At 49.3% G+C, this 23,066-nt stretch overlaps 1 protein-coding gene and 1 pseudogene across 1 annotated transcript; both read left to right on the top strand.

Annotated features, from left to right (window-relative positions):
• The first annotated feature begins 622 nt into the window (after positions 1–622).
• On the top strand, positions 623–12,606 carry CLEC4F (C-type lectin domain family 4 member F). Its single transcript, XM_004742148.3, has 7 exons — positions 623–758; positions 1,629–1,745; positions 2,057–2,167; positions 4,138–5,256; positions 10,147–10,298; positions 11,230–11,348; positions 12,174–12,606. The coding sequence occupies exons 1-7, from the start codon at positions 698–700 to the stop codon at positions 12,322–12,324; spliced, it is 1,830 nt and encodes a 609-aa protein (XP_004742205.1). The 5' UTR covers positions 623–697; the 3' UTR covers positions 12,325–12,606.
• A 3,018-nt stretch (positions 12,607–15,624) lies between these two features.
• On the top strand, positions 15,625–19,948 carry LOC101678808 (annotated as a pseudogene).
• Positions 19,949–23,066: the final 3,118 nt, after the last annotated feature.

Here is a 23,066-nt window from a genome sequence, read left to right as displayed (position 1 = left end):
GAAGTCCTGGGTGGGGGGTTGGTTTTTCTGGGATCTGCTCCCATCCTGAAACGATCTAGAGGCCTACCCTGAGTCACCTCATTATCATAAACTCAGGTATGCTCAAAAGGGCCTTGTTGAATAATAAAAGGTAGTCCTGTCACTTAGGAAATTCCAAGGAACTGTGACAAAGACCAAATACACTTTTTAGTCTAGCACAGACCCTTTCCTTTCCCTGCCAGTTGTGTGGTCCTAAGTGGTCAAGAGTCACCTGAGCCCTTCCAGATACTTCCTACACTGACCCAGCTCCCTCCTTACCTGACCTCCTGTTACTTGAGGGGCTCTGGGGCTAGGTTTAAGGGTCAGCCACAGGTCACAAGGATGTTTTTCTATAAAGCTGAGAAGGATCCCCGGGACCCCCTCCAGAGTGGCTCTGGAGGCTAGCTTTGGGGGGGACTCTTCTGGAGAGTGGAGGTTGGGGTCAGGGGCTTGAGGGGAGGGCCAGTGCTGATGCCAGGGAAGAGAGGGAGAGGGTAGGGCAGACTGGCGCCTGGGAGCCTGGAAGGACAGGACCCTGCTGAGGTGCTTCTGCAGAGTCAGCAGGAGAGGGAGTTCCTACTCAGGGCCATATAAGTCCCAAGGAACTCAACTTTACTTCCCAGTGCACAGCCTGCAAGGGGCCTGTGGCAGGGAGCAGTGGTGGAGGATAAAGGAAGAGATGAATGGTGATGGGGTCCACTTCTTTACAGACAACCAGAAGGTCTTCCTGCGCCTCCGAGGTGAGAAAACTGAGGCATCACCCCATCTCTCTGGTCTCGCAGCCCTTGCCGTTCTTGTCAGTCCTGCCTGGCAGGCCAGAGCTCGGCTTCTCCCTGTCTCAGCATCCAGAATAAATAGGCAAGAGCTGAAGGTGAGTTAGGTTAGGACAGAGAGACTGGGGCACACCCCAGTCTCTGCAGGAGACCTCCCCAGACCCCTTCCCTTGGAGATGGCAACTGACAAGGGAAAGGTGACCTTTGAATTCGGAGGGACCTGGTTCCTGGTCCCCTCTCTGCATGTTGGGTTGCCCCCCCCCCCCCAGGCCTCAGGGGTTCTAGGCTGGTGTTTCTCTGCCTTAGAACGGATTCTGCTGTACACTGTTCATCCCTAATCACACCCCCAGACTCAATAGGTGTAGCTCTTCTTAGGAGACCCAGGCAGGGCTTTCTGACCCCAGCAGAGGAGAACTCCAGCACTGACAGTCAGTCCCGTGGGAGAGGCAGTGGTCCAAAAGGGCTGTGAGTCCTGCTCTGGTCAGGGTTCAAGAGCAAGCCTGGCCCTGGGACCCAGAGGTCAGGTTCCTGCCTTGTCCCTTCCCATCTCCCTCCTTTCTTCTTTCACGCAAACTACATGTTTGCTGCCCTCCTCCATGCTGGGGTCCATGCCCTGCACCCCTCCTTCAGGTTCTGTGGTCTTCTCTTTGCCTTTGAGTTGCTACCACACCACCAGTTAGTGCAGGTGAACACTTCCAAGTGCTTTATTTCCCATCTCCATGCTAAGCATGGCCAGTGTTCTCATACCCCTCAGATAGTCCAGGAGACTGAGCCCGGGGCCGGCCTCATCCAGCCTGTATAGCACACACCTCCTGTACACTGGCTTCTCCCTTGCAGGGCTGGACTCTGTGGCAGCAGCTCCTGAAGCACCCAGGAGGCCAAGGCTTGTTCAGACCATCCTGGCAGTTATGGCTGTGACTCTTGTCTTCTCTCTGGTGGCTCTCTTTATTGTGGGTAAGCTCCTACGTGACCTGAACGCCACTGACTCTCTCTGTCTTCCTGTATAAAGGTCCCACAGAGGCTAGCTGCCTACCCTCTGCTTCCAGAAGAGTTGTTCTACCTCTTGCCCCAGGCTTGAACCAGATCTTATCTGAGACTCAACCAAGGCCCCCGTCCAAGGGGAGACTCCCAAGAGCTGAGGCCCATGAAGGGAAGTCTGAAGTGGGGGGCATCTCCCTCCTTCTAGAACCCTGACCGAGGGTGGGGCAGCCTGTTCTCCCAGCCTTAGTGCACAGAGTATGCTGACCCAGGAATGGGTGTCTCAGTTCTACAGAAGCCAAGACCTCCACTGGAGCCCTATTCCTCCTTCCAGCAGTTTCCAACCATGATTCCTGGATATGACAACACAACTGGACAGTTACTTGTGGAACCCTACAGTGAGTAGCCACAGGGAGGTGGGGTGGAGTGGGGGAGCTGGGGCATTCAGATGCCCAGACCCTAGGAGGAGCCTCTCTTTTGATGCCTCCTATGCCTCTGAACGGATTCCAGTTTTCTCACAAGAAGATATGATATGATCTTTTTATTAAAAAACAAACAAACCAAACAGCTTTATTAAGGTGCAGTTGACACATAATAAGGTACAATCTTTAAAGTGTACACTCTGATAAATTTTGACTTATGTGTATACCCGTGAAACCATCACTAGTGTCAAGAAAATGAGCATATTCATCCTCCTCCTCCACAGTGTCCTTGTGCCCTCCGACATCCTTCTCTCGCCCCTCCTCTCTTCATCCCCAGGCATCCACCTGTCTACTTGCAGTAATACAGACTGGTTGTTTTTTTCTAGAGTTTTATGTGAAAAGGATCCTATGGTATGTACTCTTTTTGCTCCTTTATCAGCATGTAATTTGCAAATATTTCCTCTCAGTTAACGGCTTGTCTTTTCATTCTCCTAACAAGATTTAAATCTTAATAAAGTCTAATTTATCATTTTTTTTTCCTTTTATGGATTGTACTATTGGTTTCATATTGGAAACCTATCCCAAGGTCACAAAGACACTTACCTGTGTTTCCTCCTGGAAATTTTGCACTTTTTGGTTGACATTTCAGTCTATGATTAATTTTGAGTTAAGCTTTATATTAACAGTGTGAAGCATGAAGTTAATTTTTATTTTGTGTGTGGATATATAATTGTTGCAGCATCATCTGTTGAAAGATTATCATGAGTTACTTCTGTGTCTTTGTAGAAAATCAATCATCACTATATATGTAGGTCTATTTCTGGATTCTCTATTCTGTTCCATTGATGTATTTGTCTACCTTGACAAGGCAGAATATTTGACTGGACTTCTCATATCTTCAAAGGCCACCTAGTCCCACCTGGCCTTTTCTCAGCATAGTGCCTGAGACCTCCTACATTGACCTGGGTAGGGCATGAGGAATAGGGCAGGATTCTCCCAAAAAGGGTCCCTGCCTACTTGGATTCTTCTCCCTATTCCTGAGAGAAGGCTGGCATCGAGAGTCTTAGACCATGAATGTCTGAGGTAAGGACTTAGCTTGTGAGGTGAGCAAAAGGTGCTGTAGGACCAGCTGCAGGAGGGGTTGGTGGGAACGATCATGCAGATTGAAAGGGGCTGTGAGTTCTCTGAAAGACTGCGATGACCCGGGGCTTTCACTCAGCTCTTCCATATCCTCACAATGTTCTGTGGGAAACATTCTGCTCTGCGTAACACTGGGTGTGCCAGCCCTTCAAAAGGCCTTTTCCACTCCAGGATCTAGTATCACCTGGAGGGCCTCCACCATAGCCCCATGTGTGGACTGAACAGAGGGCCTCCTCTACAGGTACCTGTTTTGTTTAGTTTCTGGAATTTGTGATCCGAGAACTATGTTTGCCGTCTATTCCGTTTTTAGGAGTTGAATCAAGAGGCTTCGTGCTTGGTGTACAAATACAGTGAGTGGAAGACTAAACGCCGGCTTTATGCACACCTAGTTTCTTTGTCAATTTCACCATTTAATGGTGAAATATCAGTGGAGTTAAACTTCAGCAGCTTTCAATGATTTCATCAGTTACCTTCAAGTTCAATTACAAGGGCAAAATAATCCAAGTCTGACCAGCACGACTCTTAGTGGTAGCTAGTTTATAGTAGGCAAGTATTTCAGTCCTTTCATTGCTCAGTTCATGGGGCACAGCTAAGTACACCTTTATCTTATTTTTTGGCCCACAGTCTGAGGTGGCCCATCCCCAGGGCTCTGGTGAGCAGGAGGAGTGCTCCTCCTTGAGGAGCACCCAGGGCTGCGCTTTAGACATACCCCTTAGAAGCATGAGAACACTATGGTTGGTCCATATTATGAATGCTTGCCTATGTAATGGGCCTCTGTGGCTGCCTTGTCAATTTCTTCCCTCCAGATCCCCACCAATCTGACTGGGTGGCATGGTTGCAAGAGAAGATCCAGATGTTTAAAAGCCATGAAGAGAATTCCAGCACCTGGGGCACAGAGATCCAGATGTTGTCTTGCAGAGTGGACAGTGTCAGTTCTCAGATCCAGGTGCTCCGTGGTCACCTGGAAAATGCCAGTGCTGACATTCAGAGGGTAAAGGACGTTCTAGAGGACGCCAGTACCTTGAGTTTCCAAACCCAGATGTTGAGGAGCTCCGTGGAGGGGGCCGGTGTGGATCTCCGGAAGCTGAAAGGAGATCTGGAAAAGGCAAATGCTTCGAATTCCCAGACTCACAGTTTCTTAAAAAGCAGTTTAGAAAACGCCAGCCTCGGGCTCCACATGCTGAGCAGAGGCTTAGGAAATGCCAATGCTGAAATTGCAATATTGAAAGCAGGGCTGAAAATGGCAAATGCCCAGGCCCAGTGGGCGAACAGCAGTCTAAAGAATGCTAATGCTCAGATCCAAGTTCTGAGCAGCCAACTGGCTGGTGTCCAGGAGTTAAGGGCCCAGAGTCAGGTTTTAAGAAGCAGTTTGGAAGGAGCCAGTGCTGAGCTCCAGAGGGTCAAAGGAAGCCTACAAAATGCCAGTGCTTTAAACTCCCAGATGCAGACTTTTCTAAGAGGCGGTTTAGACAACACCAGCGCTGAGATCCAGTTACTAAAAGGTCATTCCAAATGGGCTGGTGATGAGATTCGCTTGTTAAAAAGAGATTTGGAAACTGTTACTGCCCAGACCCAAGTAACCAGCAACAGTCTAAAGCAGACAGATGCTCAGATCCAGTTATTAAAAACAGAGCTTGAAAATACCAGTGCCCTAGATCCCAAGATTGAGGTACTAGGTGTGTATTTGAAAAATGCCAGCAGAGAGATACAGACCCTAAAACAAGGGATGAAGACTACTGCAGCCTTAGGTTCCAAGATCCAGAGGCTGGAGAGCAGTCTGCAGAAGGCCAGCGCTGATATCCGGCAGTTAAAAGTGGATTTAGAGAACACCAAAACACTAACTACGAAAATCCAGGAGGAGCAGAGCCGCCTGGAGGCAGTCCGTGTGGCCCTTGGCTCCCAGGAGCAGCTACAGAGGACCCAGAGTAAGTGGGATGGGAGAGCTTGGCCTGGGAGGTACAGTCTTCTGGATGGGCAGAGTCTTCTGTCCCTTCAGCCTTTTGCTTACTTTAAAACATTTTTTAAAAAGATTTAATTTATTTATTTGACAGGGAGAGAGAGAGGGATTGAGAGGGACCACAAGCAGGAGGAGGGGCAAGCAGAGGGATAAGCAGGCTCCCCATTGACAGGGAGCCTGATGCGGGACTCGATCCCAGGCCCCCAGGATCATGACCTGAGCCGAAGGCAGACGCTTAACTGAGTTGAGACACCCAGATGCCCCTGCCTTTTGCTTACTACAACATGCATCCCCCTGGGAAGGAGGGTGAGAGCTGGAGAAGGGCTGAAGCCCCCCAAGTAGGCTTGATGTGCCTAGGCAGCGGTGGAGGTGACATAAGGCAGCTGTCCTGCTCTTAAGTGGCTTGTCATCTGGTCAGAGTGACAAAACAACACATGAGAACGAACGATATGTGGAAGGCGGGTGGGGAGGTGTAAGAGGTGCTATGTGAGAGGGAGATCTAGGAACTGGGGTGGAGAGGAACAAAAAGAAGGGAGAGAAGGACTTGCTGAGGTCAGTGTCCTCTGGTATATAAAAGGGATCTTCTGAGTGGGAGAGGAACATTCTGGAGGAGAAAGGATCAAAAGATGCTCTGTAGAGAAGAGGGCCCTTGAACTGAGTCCTAAAGGACTAGTAGGTGTTTACCAAACAAGTAGGGCACGAGGATGGCAGGTTCGTAGGCATGAAGATGTGAAGTCATGAGGCTCAGGAAACTTCAGGCAGTTCTGTCTGACTGGGCTATGGCCAAGAGGGCAGGTGATGAGGTACAGGCTGAGAGGCTAATGGGCAGGGACCATATGGTAGCTTTCAAACTGTTTTGAATGTAAACCTGAAATTCATTTTATATTGTGGCCTGGTATAATTATGTGTCACACACACACACACACACACACACTTCAAAAGCCAAAAGTTTTACCACACAAATGTACTCTGATATTTTATAATCTGTTCTTAAAAAAAAAAAAACACCTTGATACTTCCCACGAATGGGTTAATAATTGCACTTTGAAAGTCACTATGCTAGGAAGCTAGGCAGAACTGGAGAGACACCACATGGATGTGGAAGGCCTCTGAGTTTGGGTTTTATCCTTCGGGAGATGAGGGTGTATTGGAGGGCTTCAAGAAGGCTGATCAGATGGGTCTCCATACTGAGAGCGAATAAAAGAAGGGAGAAGAGCAGTGAGATTTGGGCAGGCTGAGCCTGAGATGCCTTGGGGGGCTATCATCTGCAGGCCATCTGGAGTGTAGGGGATAGGCCCTGGCTCCAGACACAGCTGTGGGAGCCCTGGGTACATTGGGTTCAGGTTGTGGTGGTGAGAGTGGGGTGGCGGGAGGTTTGTATGAGATAAAATGCTTCGTGGGAAGGAAGCTGAGGGCAGAAACAGGAAGTCAACTTTCAGGTGGCAAGAGGGGAAAGAGGTGTTTTTGAAGAAGACTACTAGGGACGGCAGTCTTAGAGGCAGAAGGAGAACTAGGAGATAGGCAGCTAGGGAAGTCAGGAAGGAGGGAATTTCAAGAAGGAAGTGGCTAGTTCTGGTGAGTCCCTAAGAGGTCACATAAAATAACCAATAAGCACCCACTGACTCTGGGCAATTTATAAGTCACTGGGAATGAAGTTCCAGTGGAGAGTAGTGTGTGGCCTGGAGGCCAGACCACCCTTGGTAGGATGTGAAGGAGAGATCAGGTGCACAAGCCATTCAAGGACCTTGGCTGAGGAGTGAAGGAGAACAATGAGGCTGAGGTGGGGGGATGGCATGGTGGAGGGAGGGATTAAAAAACGCGTGTCACTGGTAGTTACATTATAAAACGTCCATATTGATTATAGACAATGTGCAGATATTGAAAAAGAAAATTATGAGAAAATAACCACTTGTATTTCCATGAATATTTCTACAGTTTTGAAAAGATGTATTAATTTATCTGAGAGAGAGAGAGAGGGAGGGAGAGAAAAAGCACGAGCAGGGAGAGGGGCAGAGGAACGGGGAGAGAGAATCCCAAGCAGATTGCCCTGAGCACAGAGCCTGACATGGGGCTCCATCCCACGGCCCTGAGATCATGACCTGAACCTAAGCCAAGAGTTGGGCACTTAACCGACAGCCACCCCCGCACCCCTCTACATTTTCTCTATGAGCCCACAGCTCACATTTTGGTGAACTTCCTCAAGAGGGTTTTTCTTTTTCTTTTTTTAAAGAAAAAGAGAAAGATCAGAGACAGAGAAAGATCACAAGTAGGCAGAGAGGCAGGCAGAGAGAGAGAGAGAGGAGGAAGCAGGCTCCCTGCTGAGCAGAGAGCCTGATGCAGTTGAGCCGAAGGCAGCGGCTCAACCCACTGAGCCACCCCGGCACCCTCAAGAGGGTTTTTCTAGATTAAGAGAATAGGCTTGATCTGAGGGTGGGAGAAAGGAACCAGTGAAGAGGGAGGTGGTGGGAGGAGAGAGAGACAGAGAAGCAGAATGAAATGAGCCGCTGGGGGACTGACCTTGAAAGGCTGGGAAGATAAGTACTTGAACTTCTGAGGCTGAGAGGGTGAGGTGGGGCAGTAGGTGTTCACCCAGGTTTGCAGATGCGGGAACAGGAGACTGAGGGAGCTGTCTCTTCCTAGGTAGAGGAGGTCTCTTGCTAAGGGTGCTAAGGGTGAGAGGGGGGCGGTTTGCTCAGTTGGTTAAGCGTCTGCCTTTGGCTCAGGTCATGGTCTCAGGGTCCTGCATTGGGTTCCCTGCTCAGCAGCGAGTTTGCTTCTCCCTCTCCCTCTTTCCCTCCCCCTTGCTCCTGTCTTCTCTCTCTAAATAAATAAATAAAATCTTAAAAAAAAAAAAAATGAGACTCCTGGTGTGGGTCTGTCAGAAGCCTGGATGTCTGACCTTCTTAATGCCTCTGCAGTGGCCCCTGCTGTCCTCCTAGTGCCTTCCCATGTCCACCTACTGCTTTAGCAGAGACCCGTGTTTCTTTGCTGTCTGTCACATTGGGCTCACCCTAGGAGCTTTACTTATACTGATGACTGGGACCCACCTCCAGAACTATGGCTTTTTTCGGGGGGGGCAGTGAGGAGGGTCTGGGATGCAGTGTGGACATAGAATTTTTTAAAAAGCTTCCTAGGTGGTTCTAATGGGCAGTCAGGACTGAGAGCCATTAGCTTAACTTTTTCTTAAAGAGCCAAATAGTAGATATTTTGGGCTTCTGGGTAAACAGCCTCTGTTGCAGCATCTCTCCTGCTGTAGCAATAAAGCAGCCAAAGATGGATGTAAACTGAAGGGTGTTGACTGTGTTCCAATAAAACTTTACTTATAAAAAGAGGTTGCTTGCTGGTTGCAGGTTGCAGTTTGCCAATCCTCAGTTTAGACTACTGGTTCTTCAGCTTTGGAACGCAGCAGGATCACCTGGAGGGTTTGTTAAAACACCAACTGTTAAGACACAGTTTCAGATTCAGCCAGTCTGGAATGGGTTTGAGAATGTGCATTTCTATTTAATTCCCAGGTGATGCTGATAATCTGGGACCACATTCTGAAAACCACTGGCTTCCATGCTCAGCATCGTTACTGAGATATTTGCAATGATATTCTGATTGGTGTCTCTGGCCTGGTTAGGATCACCTTCTTCTCCCTCAGTCCCCACACCATCACCAGGTTGCTATTAGCACAGTGCAAATCTGGAGCACACTACTATACTTCCTAAAACCTTTCAGGGCTCCCCAATGTTCAGAGAGGAAAAAAACCTCCAGATTCCTGCACATGAGATGGATGATAAGAGTGCTGGTGAAGCTGTCCAAGTGTGTCTCCCCTGCCTTATGCGCTGACCATCCCAAGTGCTTGGACAGGTCAGGCCATGCCATGCTGTTTCACACCTTCAGCCTTTTGGTGTCTAATTTTTCCTCCTGCCTGGGATGCTCTCCTTGGCACAGACCACCTGGCAAACTCTTTCTCAGTGTTTTAAGACTTAGCTCAAGTGACAGCTCACCTGGAGTGTCCTTCCTGAGAGCCACGTGCAGCCCAGGTGACAGAGACCACCCCCTCTTTTTATGGCTCTGTTCTAACATGTGCATGGCCTTCCATGAAAGTTTTTCAATGCCTTTCTTACACCTCTGTCTCATTTGCTAGACTGTAAGCTCCCTGAGGGTGTGGATCATGTCTTACTGATCTTTGTCTAATAGTCCCTGGTTCACAGAAGTCAAACACCATTGAGATGTAGATGTTGAACAAAAGAATGAATGAATGAATAAGCAAGTCTATTGTGGCACCATTTCAAACAGCTGTGGTGCAGATGATATTAAAAAGCAGGGTGTGATTGTGGGAAGGAATGGGAGATCTGAGAGCACCAGAGGCTTGTCCTCACAGAATGAGATTTTAGAGCTTGAAATGGGAAGGTCAGGTAGATCAGGTCCCAAGGATGGTCCTGGGTGTGGACAGCAGCTGACGTCAAAGGAGATGGAGGGGAGGAAGTGAGTTGTACTGTGGGATGGCTGCAAAGTCTCTCAGGGAGATGGTGGGAACCAAGGTCAGCAGACTGTCCGGTGGGAGCCGTGAGTGGCAAGAGAGGGTCGTGGAGCCAGAAAGCAGGAGTCTGGAAAGAAAGGCTCGTCTGGGTAGCAAAACTCTCTGAGGGTCCCTAGAGGGATACACCCAGGTGTCCTGAGTGGCTTCCTGGTGAACTGAGTTTCAGGCTGGGGGTACAGCCTCCCAGGCCTTGCCCCTGGAGTACTGAGCATTGAGTGTGGCATGGGCTTGCAACCCTTGGTGGCCTGTCCCAGGAGAGGTCAGGAAGGGCAGCCCTTGGGCATCTGCAACCAGCCCCTGGTTCTCTCTCGTCCCCAACCTTTGCTCCAGATCAACTTCTTCAGCTGATCCTGCAGGGCTGGCATGTCTACGGCGGGAGTGTGTATTACTTTTCTTACGTCAAGAAGTCCTGGCATGAGGCTGAGCAGTTCTGTGTGTCCCAGGGAGCCCACCTGGCCTCGGTGACTTCTGAGGAGGAGCAGGTCAGAGTGCAGCCTTGGGGTGATGTTCATGGGCTTGGCATGGGATATGGACCCAGGACCAGGACCGAGACCTCTGCCCACACCCAGGACCACCCAGACTTTGGCGCCTTGGCCTTCCTCCTCTTGCAGCGGGACAGGGCAGAGGCCTTTGGTCTCTTAGGTCAGTCAGGGAACAGATGTTTGAGTTCCCATAAGCATCTTGCTCTGCAGGTAGAAGCAGACCTTGATGATGTCCTCCACAAATGAGGGAGACACCCAGAGGCCCACAGCTGTCAGCAGTGAGGAAGGGCAATGGGAGGTTAGCACTGGGTGACTGCCCTTAAAGTATTGGGAGTATAACTTCCCTCCCCAACCCCTCACTTTCCCTTTAGCTGCTACTCTAGTTGTCAATCCTCATATTAACATCAGTGAATCCAAGGGCCGTGGAAGGCCCACAAAGGCTTTCCCTTTCTCGGGAAAGCCAGACGTAGAAATCTGAGGACCGCCAAAGGCACTATAGACCCCAGTGGCCCATCTGCTGAAGGTCCTTACCAGAATTTACCAGGGTTATTGTCAAAGGACCATAATGGGTTTGGTCCATTTCAACTCATGGAACTGCTCATTCTTTGTGGTTCTCCTGAGACTGGTCTTGTATGTCTGTCAAAAGACATGCTTTTTAAATTTTTTAAAAATAAAATACATCTCTTTAATAAACTATGGCCAGGCTGTCTTCATCTCAGTGAAGCCACATTCATCAAGTCAACATGGGAGAAGCTGGGCTTTCTCTGAGGGGACCGTGGACCTGCCCTCAATCCTGGACGAACCATGAAGGCACAGAGGAGTGGGCTTTATGACCCAGGACCAGGGAGAGGACAGCCTAGCCTCCTTTTCCACATGGCTGGGAGAACCATCTCCTCACACAGGCTCCAACAACACTTCCTTTTCTCTACAGGCATTTCTGGTAAAGTTCACGAGTACCTCTCACCACTGGATTGGCCTCACTGACAGCGGCAAGGAGGGCTCCTGGCGCTGGGTGGATGGGACACCATTCAATGCCGCCCAGAGCAGAGCGTGAGTCCAGCCGGCACTGTCTGGTGCTATCCCAGGAACACAGGGCAGGCCTGGCTGGAGAGACTCTTTGTCCTTGTCTTGTGTGTGGATTCCTGCCTGGTGAGTGCTAGTGTTGTGTGTGTGATATACGTGTATGATGTGGAAGTGGTGTGTGTATAGAGTGGATGTACAATTGTGTATGTGATGTATGTGTGATAGGTGTGTACAAATGATGTGTGTGATGTGTGTGGGCATGTTGTGGTCCTTGTGTAGGCCCCTCTACAGGACCTATCAGAGCAGGATATGTCCTGATGTTGGCAGGGAGACTACGAGTGGGTCTTCCTGTGCTATTGTTCTTCGTTGTTTTTTTTTTTTTTTTTTGCCTATACTTTTTAAGATTTTATTTATTCATTTGAGAGAGAGAGAGAGAAAGAGAGAGAGAACACATTAGAGTGGAGGGACAGAGGGAGAGGGAGAAGCATGGAGCCCAATGCAGGGCTGGAACCTGGGACCCAGAGATCATGACCTGAGCAGAAGGCAGACACTTAACCATCTGAACCACCCAGGCACCCCTGTTTTTTGCCTGTCCTATACCCTTTTTAGGCCCTGCCTTCATTAGAAGGTCTCTGAATGTGAATTATGGGGTGGGGGTTTATAGCATCAGACACCCTTCCTGTCCCTTGATCCTCAGTAAATAAAGACAGTCAGCAGAGCCACACTTAGGGCACCCTTGAGCCCAGCTCTCCTCCAGGAGATAAGGGACTCATGGTGCTTCAGCTCCTTATGCCATAGTGGGGGGAAGGGACACTTTCTTCATCCGGCAGAATAAAGCCCTCTTGTTTCCAGGTTTTGGGGCAGATACCAGCCAGACAACTGGCGGTCCTGGGATGGGCAGACTGAAGACTGTGTTCATATTGAGCAGAAGTGGAATGACATTCGCTGTGACACCCCCTATAACTGGGTCTGTAAGAAGCCCATCAGCCAACATGTGGCCTGAGACATGCCAGATCTGAGGGGTCATCGTCGCTGCCAGCTCTGGACCCTTCCCACCTGATGCCTGTGAACCTCTGAACCCAGCTTATTCTCTAGGTCTTTTTATTTGGCCGTTTGTGTTTCCTGCTCTGTCCTTCTGTTTAACCCCTGAAATGTGTTTATCTCACATAACTTGGTGGGATCAAGGGTTCCTCAAGGCCAAAGGCTTGCGTGCTTCTGTATCTCCATCAGCAACTAGCACGGGCCTGTGAGGCAGCAGGTCCCCAATAAATACTGACTGCCTGCACGGAAGTTTTCTACTTGTCTCTGTGATAGCCATCACCCTCTTCTCTCCCTGAACTGGTTCTTCTTCCTCAATGTCCCTTCTGTCCTGAAACAAACGTATCTTTGTTAAAGAGCTTTATAGCTGTGAACATTTAGTTAGTCACTGAGAAACAGCAGGGGTTTAACACAAACTACAGGGATATCATACAGGGGGTACAAATTCCCAAGAAGTGATAGTGATCCTAGATAGTCCTTGTAGTTCCTTTGTTGCAGATGGGGTGGGAGCTGGGTTTTGCCAGGCCTTTAAACCACTCCCCAGACTTCTTCCTGTCCTATGGCTAGCCCCATCTCATTTCCCAACTGTTAACTTTTGATGCCATATCCCTGGCTTTAGCCTCTTCTTGTGGTCCCATTCTCTCTTCCAAGGACTGGGTTTTCTGCCAGCTCAGTTTAGAATGAGAATTGGCTTCTTAGCTTTTTATCAACCTTAGAAACTCCTCTACTGCAGAACTGAAATCACATTTTACTGTATTTCTTCTAGTACTTTTATAGTTTTTTTTTTTTTTAGATTTACATATGTTACTGGATTTTATTTCCTTATGGTTTATTCCTTGGTATTTTTTGCATCTATAGCAATATAGATATATAGGGATGGACTCATTTTCTTTTTATGTATTTCTAGTCTTTGTTTGATGGTTTTCCTAGCTTATGCAAAAAAGGGTAGGAGCCAATATTAATATGTCCCACTTTTGGGAAATTTACTGAGATTATCTCTCAGTAAAAAAGTGTCTGCTCACTTCTTATAAATGTTCCACAGGCATATTTATTAGATTAGGCTTGTGATTTTCATTTTTCAGATGTTCTTTATCCTCATTTATATTTTGTCTACACAACTAGTCAGTTTCGTTAGGAGGATTTGTGTTAACTCTCCCATGTAGGACATTTACCTACATTTATCATCCTGTCATGTCATATTTCTAATAGCTTTTGATTTATATATTTCAGTGTTACTTTAATGTCTAAAGATTCATAACCATGAAGTCTCCTGGAAGACTTCAACTTTTTATCAATATTCATGCAACCCAGAATTATTTGCTGTGCCTCTACCATGCACTAGGCACTCTTCCAAGTTTTCAGGAGGGAAGGAAACAGGGGCTCTTGGGTGGCTCAGTCAGTTGGGCATTCATCTCTTGATTTTAGCTCAGGTCATGATCTCAGGGTCCTGAGATTGAGCCCTGCCTTGGGCTCGTTGCTTATCAATGAGTCTGTCTGAGATTCTCTCCTTCGCCCTCTGCCCCTCCCCTTGCTCTCTCATTCTCAAATAAATAAATAAATAATAAAATCTTTAAAAAAAAAACCACTCTGAAGTGAATGAAACAGATGAAAAGATGAAAATCCCTCTCTCCCCCACCCCAGCCAGCATTTTGGTAGTGAGGAGTGATAGTTAGGACACCAAGCCCCTTCTCACGGCCTCAAGGAGAGTCCGCTGGAGCCTGAAACCTGGGGGTGGTGACATCCTGGAGTGGCAAGCTAGCTGTTCATTAACCAACCATGGTCTGTGGCCTAAAGCGAATGGAACAGGACAGATAACATACTCACACAGCAGGGTCAATTCTCATGCCTAGACTGGATCTTTCTCTCTCCAGAGAAGGTCCTGAAAGCTGCCATTTCCTCAAGAGTCAGAAAGGCAGAAGAGTTCAGTTCTCCACAGACTGAGTGGAGCCATCTGGGGAGACAGAGTGGAGCCTTCAGTTGTCCTGGGGGAAGTGGTCAGCTTGTCACCCTGGAGTGCCTGCCCCACCCAGCCTCTGCCATGGGAACCCTGTATGGCTGCCACACTCGGTGACCATGGATTGCGTTGGTGACAGACGCAGGCTGTGACAGACTGCTACCACCCCATGGATGTGCTGTTGGCACCCTGATGCCTACAGCCTTTTCTCCCAGAGAGGAGGTTTCCAGGCTTTTGGCGTAGGAGGACCCAACCTGAGAGAGTCTGGAGTCTACACAGCATGATTTAGGGGAAAGTCCAACTCTAGCACAGGGAGGAGAAGGCATATACTTCTTGGCTATCATGAACTGACCTTCCAGGCTTGGTTTTCTAGGGCCAGAGAACAATATCTCAGTCAGGAGAGTAAGCACATTCTGGAAGCAGATGACACAGCATTTTGAAGATGACATAAGTCATTAGTTCTGGAAGCAGATGTCACAGCATTTTGAAGATGACATAAGTCATTAGTTCAGGAAAAAAAAAATCTACCTGTGTTTATAATCAGCAACTCTGAGTGTCTTCTACCAGCCAATGCCCCCGCCCTCTATACGCTGTAATTCTTAGAATGCTTGCTCTCATATACCCAGATTTGGGCCTGGGCCTTGGTCCGACCCCCTCATATGCCTACACCATGCTTATTGGAAGGAGCCTCTCTTTGTGCTGCTCTTTCATTTAAGGGACAGTTGTAAGTGGCTCTTCCTCTCTCTCCTGCCAGCAATTCCTACAGCTCAAAGGTAACCACGTCCAGAGACCCCTACCACCAGTGAGAGTCCCAGGCTCCAGTGAGAGTTACAGAAGAGTGAGGAGGCCTGGGCTTCTCTTGGGAGGGATGACTTATGATAGAAGGGAGTCTGCTAGCTGGGCCTCAAGAAGGCTTCCTTCCACGGGACAAGCCCCATGCAGCTGTGCCTCCAGTACCCCCTCCCCTCCCCAAAATAGCCTGTAGCTAGCTTCCTCTTGAATCTCCTCAAAGCTCTGCTTTTGTTGCAGTCTTATCCTATTCTTAGATCTAACAAGCAGTTCGCACTCTAGCTGGTCCCAGGATTGGGATTCCAGGCCTTCTTCAAGGTAGTGCCAATGAGCCTTTCATGACATCTCTGCTACAGGGTCACCAGACCTGAGCCCTGGACCTCAGTGTCTCTTCAACCCAGTCTCGTTGCAGCTTCTCCAGTTTTTCTCAGAACACCCTCTGCCTTGTCTGTGTATTAGCCAAGTTTCCAGACATTCTGTCTGGTTCATATATCATCATTGCTTTTGTAGTCATTGGTGATTATAAACCCAGGCTCCATGGCCAGACTATCTGGGTCCAATCCTAGCTTTCCCCCTGTCTAGCTGGGAAAGCTGGTTACTTGACTTTAATGCCTCAGTTTCTTCTTCTGTGAAAAAGCCAGAGTACCCCTCTCTTGAGGTTGTTGTGCAGATTAAGAAAGTTAATCCAGGCCCATGGCCGATGGAGCCCGCGATGGAGCCGGAGACTCTGGATGCGCGAATCAACAGAGCCATCAACGCCCTGAACAAGGAGCTGAATTGGACCAGCATCAACAGCTTCTGCAAGCAGCTCAACGAGGACTTTGAGGAGCCTCCACTTGCCACCCAGCTGTTGGCTCACAAGATCCAGTCCACCACAGGAGTGGGAGGCGATCCAAGCCCTGACGTTTCTGGAAGCATGCATGAAGAGCTGTGGCAAAAGGTTCCATGACGAGGTGGGTAAGTTCTGCTTTCTCTATGAGCTCATCAAGGTCGTGTCTCCCAAGTACCTGGGCTTGCGGATGTTGGAGAAGGTGAAGAACAAGATCTTGGAGCTCCTCTATAGCTGGATGGTCAGCCTGCCCGAGGAAGTGAAAATTGCAGAGGCCTACCAGATGCTGAAGAAGCAGGGGATTGTGAAGTCTGACCTGAAGCTACCAGATGATGCCACTTTTCCTCTTCCTCCTCCATGACCCAAGAATGTGATCTTCGAAGAGGAGGAGAAATCCAAGATGCTGGCCCACTTGCTGAAGAGCTCCTACCCCGAGGACCTCCGAGCAGCCAACAAACTCATCAAGGACATGGTGCAGGGGGACCAGAAGCAGATGGAGAAGATCTCAAAGCAGGTGAGCGCCATTGAGGAGGTCAACAACAATGTGAAGCTGCTGACCGAGATGGTGATGAGCCACAGCCAGGGCGGGGCCTCAGCCTGCAGCAGCGGGGACCTCATGAAGGAGCTGTACCAGTACTGTGAACAGACGCAGCCAGCACTTTTCCGACTGGCCAGTGACACAGAAGACAATGGCGAGGTCTTAGCTGAGATCCTGCAGGCCAAGGACAACCTCACCCAGTACAACGTGTACAAGCAGCTGCTGAGGGGTGAACGGCGATGTGGCAGCTGGCTCCCTCCCTGGGAGCACCTTGGCCCTGCTGGACCTCTCTGGCCTGGATCTCCCTCCTACGGGCACCACCTGCCCTGCCGTGCCCACCTGCTTTACTGACCTGGCCAGCCCCAAGCAGCCTAGCACCTCAGTTTCCCTGCTTGATGATGAGCTCACATGTCTGGGACTAATCGACCCCATACCCCTTCCAGGACCAAGCTTGGACGGTGCCGGATGGAACAGCTTCCTGTCCTCTGATGGCACAGAACCCCCAGCCCCGCCTCGGGTCCCCAACATGGACAGCCAGCCCCCTGCACAGATGCCCCTGCCAGCGAGCAGTGGTCTGGACGACCTGGATCTCCTGGGGAAGACCCTCCTGCAGTAGTCACTGCCCCCAGAGCCCCAGCAAGTGTGGTGGGAGAAGTAGCAGCCAGCACCCCTGACTCACACTTCAGGACCTGCAGAATAAAAGCAACTGCAGCTCGCCCAGCTCCAGCGCCCCTGGCCTCTTCCACGCTGCCTCCCCTGAGCCCCCTGGGCCTCTGGCAGCAGCCCACGATGACTGAGCTCTCGCTGGCCAGCATCACTGTGCCCCTGAGTCCATCAAACCCAGCAGCATCTTGCCAGTGACAGTGTATGACCAGCATGGCTTCCAGGTCCTCTTCCACTTTGCCCGAGACTGGCTGCCTGGGCACTCAGACGTGCTGGTGTTGGTGGTTTCCATGCTGAGCACTGCGCCCCATCCCATCTGCAACATCGTTTTCCAGTCAGCTGTCCCCAAAGTCATGAAAGTGAAGCTGCAGCCCCCCTCAGTCACAGAAGTGCTGGCGTTTAACCCCATTGTCCACCCCTCAGCCATCACCGAGGTCCTACTCCAACCTCCAGAAGAAGGTTTTGCTACAAGCTTCTCTTCATCATGGGCAACCAGACCTACAACAAGATGTTGGATGTGGACCAGATCCCCTCACCCGAGACCTGGGGGAGCCTCTAGAACAGAGAGGTGGCGGGGAGAGGAAGGGGCAGCAGGATTGGGCACCATCTAGCCTGGGTGGGAGGCTGTGGTGGCCTAGGATACCCTTTGTTCCCATGGCGAGATCCCCTGGGCCTCTCCCCTGGAGAGGATGAGGGCTTCTCCCCTCATCCCTGTAGTCCCCCTTCTTCGTTGTCCCCCTCCCCTGCAGAGCTGAACCCAGCAGGAGGCTGGGCCTGAGTTCGCACTGCTGGGGACCTTCACCACAGTGGGGAGCCTGGAGCAGGGAGCAGCTGCAAGGCCCTAGAAGGACCTGGGGTCATGGCGGGAAGCGTGGCTGTCAGGCGGGGGCCAGGACCTCAGGCCCAGCCCTGACCCAGCCTGAGATGGGGTCATCCCCACTTGTCTCATGCCTTATGGGAAGGCCCAGCCATAACTTGGGGGCATGCTGGTACGGGAACCAGCTCAGGCCTTCTCCATAGGAACTGGATGACTGGGGGAGGGTGAAGCCTGTTCCCCCAGCTCTTTGCACTCTGTGGTGTGTGGTTTGACTCTTTGCTTTTCTTTCTCAGTGGCCCTGTGGTCACCATTTCAGGAGGCCCAGTTGGGGGAGCCCCCCACGGTCCCCACTCCTCATAGGGGTTTCACTCCACCCACCTGCCCCCTTTGCCGTCAGGCCTCCTGAGGGGCTGTGGAGGCTGTGGCTGCTGGCCCAGAGGTTGTGGCAGAGCTGGGTGTCACAGCTGGGGCCTCCAGGGCTCCTGGCCAAGGGAGGCCCTGCCCTGGAGTTCCTCAATGCATCTCCTTCAGTTGCCAGCCTCTGCTGGGGCCTCCCGTGGGCGCCTCCCCTCTGCCCATCCATCTGTCCGCGTCCGAGTGGGGTCGGTGTGTGAGTGAGAGCAGAAGTATTTATGGACATAAAAATGTCCTTTTTTCCTGGAAAAAAAAAAGAAAGTTAATCCATAAAATGAGCTTAGAAAAGTGCACAGCACATGGATCCCATCATATAGCATTAGCTGTTATCTTTGTGCCAATGGCCTACTTGACTCCTTGCTACAATTCTGAGGAAGCTTCTATCACAATCTCCGCTTTACAGCTGGCAAGATGAGGCCTAGAGAGTTTGAAGGTCTTGCCTGTGGTCCTACAAAGTCCTGTGTTGCAGAAGCTCTTCCCCTCGGACTCACGACTAACCCTCGGGCCTTGTGAGTCTCAACTCTTCATGAGGCCTCACAGTCTGCAGGGCTCCAAGCCTCCATCCATCTACTCTTTCAGGACGCTGTCAGGCACCTTTCTGCATCTTGTCAAAGCTGGAGGCCATTGACTGCTCCGGCATGCTGGCACTTGAGCCGGGTCCCTGACCTCTCATCAGCTTCTCAGGGGCAAAGCCTGTGCGTCTGTTCCCTTCTCTGTTCTTGGTGGAGAAACACTTCTGACCCACAGTTAGCTCTGCTGTTGGTATGGTCAAGACAGTAACCCCAGCTCATGCCTAGTGGGGGTGGAGGGCCAGGAACTTCAAGTGAAGTGAAGTATGGGGCATGGCAATCAGGGAGGCCCTGTCGCCCGGGGACCAGGTCAGACGGAATTGTGGGCCTGGGCCTGGTGACCCTGAGATAGAGGACATTCAGATCTTGACAAGAAACAGACCAGCAGGGTGGCCTTGGCTGGTCCCTCAACTTCTTTGGACCTGTTTTTCTCATTTGTACAATGGGAGGAAAGTCCAGTTCCCAGGAATGTGGTGAGATAAAAGAACACATAGTGTGCAAGAATAATATGCATTTAGATGACTATAAGTAATAACATGGAATTGCCATATTGATTTAGACAGGAATTCTGGGAAATATAGACTTGTCTCTTTTTAGGTTTTGATCCCTTTTAAAAATGTCATTCTTGCCTTCCCTTAGTAAAGCTGTTCTTGTTTTTTGTTTTGTTTTGTTTTAGCAGCTCTTTCATGTTTTGACTGAGCTACAGAGATTAAGGGAACTATATTTGGGCCACAAACTGGTCATTGTGATGAGGGGCTGCCAAGGACCCAGGCAGATATGGGGAGCATTCCTCTTAGCTGGGCCCTAGAGTAGGAAACAGGAAAGACCGATGAGGTGACTCTGCTGGGGCAAAATATGGAGCAAGGGCCAGTTTGTCTAGTTTCTCTGTGTCTCAGGGTGGAGGACAGACACAGTGAGTCAACTCCCTCATTCCCCACTTCCTCCCCCATCCCTGCTCTCCCCCTCCTCCCCTCCTCCAGAGAGCCTCCCCGCATTGTAGAGGCAGGAAGGCTGAAATTCCATTTTCCAGAACCCCTTATTCCCAGGGCTTTGGATGCCAATTAAGATGGCCTCATTAGAAACAGGTGTGTGAGCTGGTGAGCATGGACATCAGGCAGAACTTACGTCCCTGTCCTTTTGTTTATTTTCTATGGACAAGCCCAGGGATGGGGACTTGGTGTTTCTGTGCAACATTGTCCCTGGGTCCCCTTTCCCAGCAGTGGGGGAGTTGAGTGGCAGCCCCAGCAACACTGGTGCCTGCTCCCCAGACTGCAGCTTTGGTGGTATTTTCTCCAACTGAGCCCCTCCGCTTCACCAGCCCTCCCAGTGATTGCATTAGGTGCCTAAATCCCTGAATTAAATCATTTGGCATCTGGTTGGAATACCTAGAAGAGTTTTTGCTTCTGCTCTGAGTCTTGACTGGGGTGAATGAACTGAGGCCTTTGATGCTCTGGGCACCAGAGATGACACAGGCCTCTAATAGGACGGCTCCATTTTTGAAAATGACGCTCAGGAGCAATGCTTAAGGGGCAATGATCTGGAAGGAGCTTAAGCCCCAGGTGATCATGAGGAGCAGAGAGGCATCACTGACCTGCACCTTTCACACTGCCAGACAAGAGAAAAATTAACTTTTTTTTTGTTCACTAGGCCATTGCATCTTTGGGTAATGGCAAGGTAGGTGTACCAAGTCACCATCAGGTGTGACATCTCAGTTCAGATTCGTTCATGGGGTTGCTCTCCCTTAGGACAGAGGGCTCCATATAGGAATCTAACAGACAAGATGCCAGAAAGTGAGAGTTGGAGTTAACGGAGGGGAGCAAGGACGAAGGAATAACTTCTGTGGTTCTCACATTGGGTTCCTGCTACACATCCGTGTGCCCACTCAAGGATTTAGAATAAAAAAGAAAATGGCAATCAATAATGTCCTTTTTGATGCTGAAGGAAATTTAAATAAATGGGTAAGTGATTTCCATTTTAAGCTTTATTTCCACACATTTGGCTCTTTTGCCTTCTGTTTGCTAGCAGACACCACCAAATACTTAGATCAAACAAAATCATTTTCCTTAAGTACATAAATACATACTTAAGTACATAAATATAAATATGTATGTGTGTGTGTGTGTGTGTGTGTGTGTGTATGACCCATGATGATTGTGAAAAATGCAAGACATATGGAAGATATGAGGCACAGATCTTACCTCATTCCAAAGCCCACTGCTTGGGGAAGCCCAGTTAAACATTTGGTGTGTCCTCTTCTCTTCCCTCGCTCTTCCTTTGTAGGCAGTGGCATGGGGGGGAGCTGACAAGATGGGTCTGAGGAGGTGGCTGATGTGGCTAGGAAACAGGCTATGGAATTAAGTGAGTAAATAAGTAAATACATTGAGGATAATGGGAGTCAGGTTTCTAGCTGTTAGAGAAGGGAGTTACAAATTAAGGAGAAACGTTGAGAAATCTTAGCAATTGGATTGGAATTGGAGGTATTAGTGTGAACTCACGTTTTTAAAATCTATTTACACAGAAATGTATATATATATATATATTATATATAGTTGTATGTGTGTGTATGCTTGTGTGTGTACATATATATATTTCCTATCTGCTTAAAGGGTTTAGAAGGATTGCATCTCAAAAGGAATTAATATCTAAGCATCCAAATCTTTGTTTCTTTTTAAAAAGATTTTATTTATTTATTTGAGACAGATAGAAAAAGAGAGCAACCATGTGTGTAGGGGGGGCAGAGGAGAGGGAGAAGCCCCAAAATGGGACTTGATCCCAGGACCCTGAGATCATTACCTGAGCGGAAGGCAGATGCTTAACCAAGTGAGCCACCCAGGTGGCCCCCAAATCTTTGTTTCTAAATTCCATTTTCCACTAAAAGCACTGACTGATTCCATGGCTGAACTGGGATAATCAAAGATGAGCATTTTGGGGACAAGTAAGAAAGCACGCAAAAAGTGATGGGGCCATGTCAAAAGAACAGAAAAACTAGCATGAAGGGGCTCCTACAGACCAAATCGGGGCCATCTGAACATTGAAATAGGGATATGAATAAATTACATCTTATTAAAGAAAATAAAAAGTCATGAGTTCATGCCAACATAAATACAAAATGAATAAATAAATGGGGGAGAAGGAAAAGCTCTTCCCCACGATAGAATGTCAACAACTTGGCCATGAAATGATGGTTAATTCAGGCAGGAGTCAGCAATGGATGCTGCTAGAGGATATTGGTGATTTTCTCACAAAATATTTATCAATCAGAAGGAAAAAATAGTCCATTTATAGTGAAGGAACCTGGCAGATACCACCTTGACTGGGTGATCAAGGTTAACTTCACCAGTTGTGGGACAGGTCAGCATCATGTATATCCCGAAGGGATGTATGGAGACAGCCCAGCATCTTTTCTGTGGAGTCCCAGCCAAGATGGAATGGCCTAGGTCTGGACAGGAGGGAACCCTGGGCAGACTCCAGTTGAGGGACGGCCTTCAGAATGAAAGACCTCTCCTCTTTGAAACTGTCAAGGTCATGAAGATGGGGCAAGACTTAGGAAATGCTTTAGTAAAAGAATAATGAAATAGGGAATATTCAGAGAGACAAAGGAGGGTAGTGGAGTAAATGTGGAAAAAAATTAACAAGTGGAGAATCTAGGTGAAGGGGCTACAGGACCTCTTACTGTTCTTGCAACTTTTATGTTTTTCACAATGAACTTTTAAAAGTTTTGTGTGTAGCCATCAGTTTTTCCAGTAAATGTATACGTGTACATTTATATATTTGCATACATGTGTATACATGTATCCGGAAGCGCAGTCCCCAACCTGAATTGACCAAAGTAGAATTTTGGGGATGGGTACCCAGGTGGGCGGATTAAGAATAACCCAATTCCCCAGGTGGTTCCGGTGTGCAGCCAAATTTGAGGACCCGTTGTTGTCAGGAATCCCATGTTCACCGAAACCACCCGCGGAGCTGCTGAAACCCGGATCCCCAAGGGCTAATCTTCCCTACAGCCCCACCTGACTAACACGAGGCAAGCAGGAGAACAGCGACAGGTGGTCCAGGCCCCGCCCCGGTGCCTTGTGAGGCCCCAGGTGCGGGCGATGAAAGGCCGCGCGGCCCCCTGCGTTCCCGCCCTCCGCC

The sequence above is a fragment of the Mustela putorius genome, unplaced genomic scaffold (assembly GCF_011764305.1).
Source record: "Mustela putorius furo isolate JIRA1106 unplaced genomic scaffold, ASM1176430v1.1 tig00000281_pilon_pilon_pilon, whole genome shotgun sequence".
In the NCBI taxonomy this organism is placed as follows: Eukaryota; Metazoa; Chordata; class Mammalia; order Carnivora; family Mustelidae; genus Mustela; species Mustela putorius.
The sequence above is the reverse complement of the archived record's forward strand: the minus strand, read 5'-3'. Positions and strand labels throughout refer to the sequence as shown.

Bases quoted from the DNA above. Each gene is read 5' to 3' on its own strand.
- CLEC4F (XM_004742148.3), top strand. From the start codon at position 698: ATGAATGGTGATGGGGTCCACTTCTTTACAGACAACCAGAAGGTCTTC. The intron at 1,746-2,056 runs GTAAGCTCCTAC...TGGGTGTCTCAG, and splicing joins GGTGGCTCTCTTTATTGTGG to TTCTACAGAAGCCAAGACCT. The intron at 2,168-4,137 runs GTGAGTAGCCAC...TCTTCCCTCCAG, and splicing joins GTTACTTGTGGAACCCTACA to ATCCCCACCAATCTGACTGG.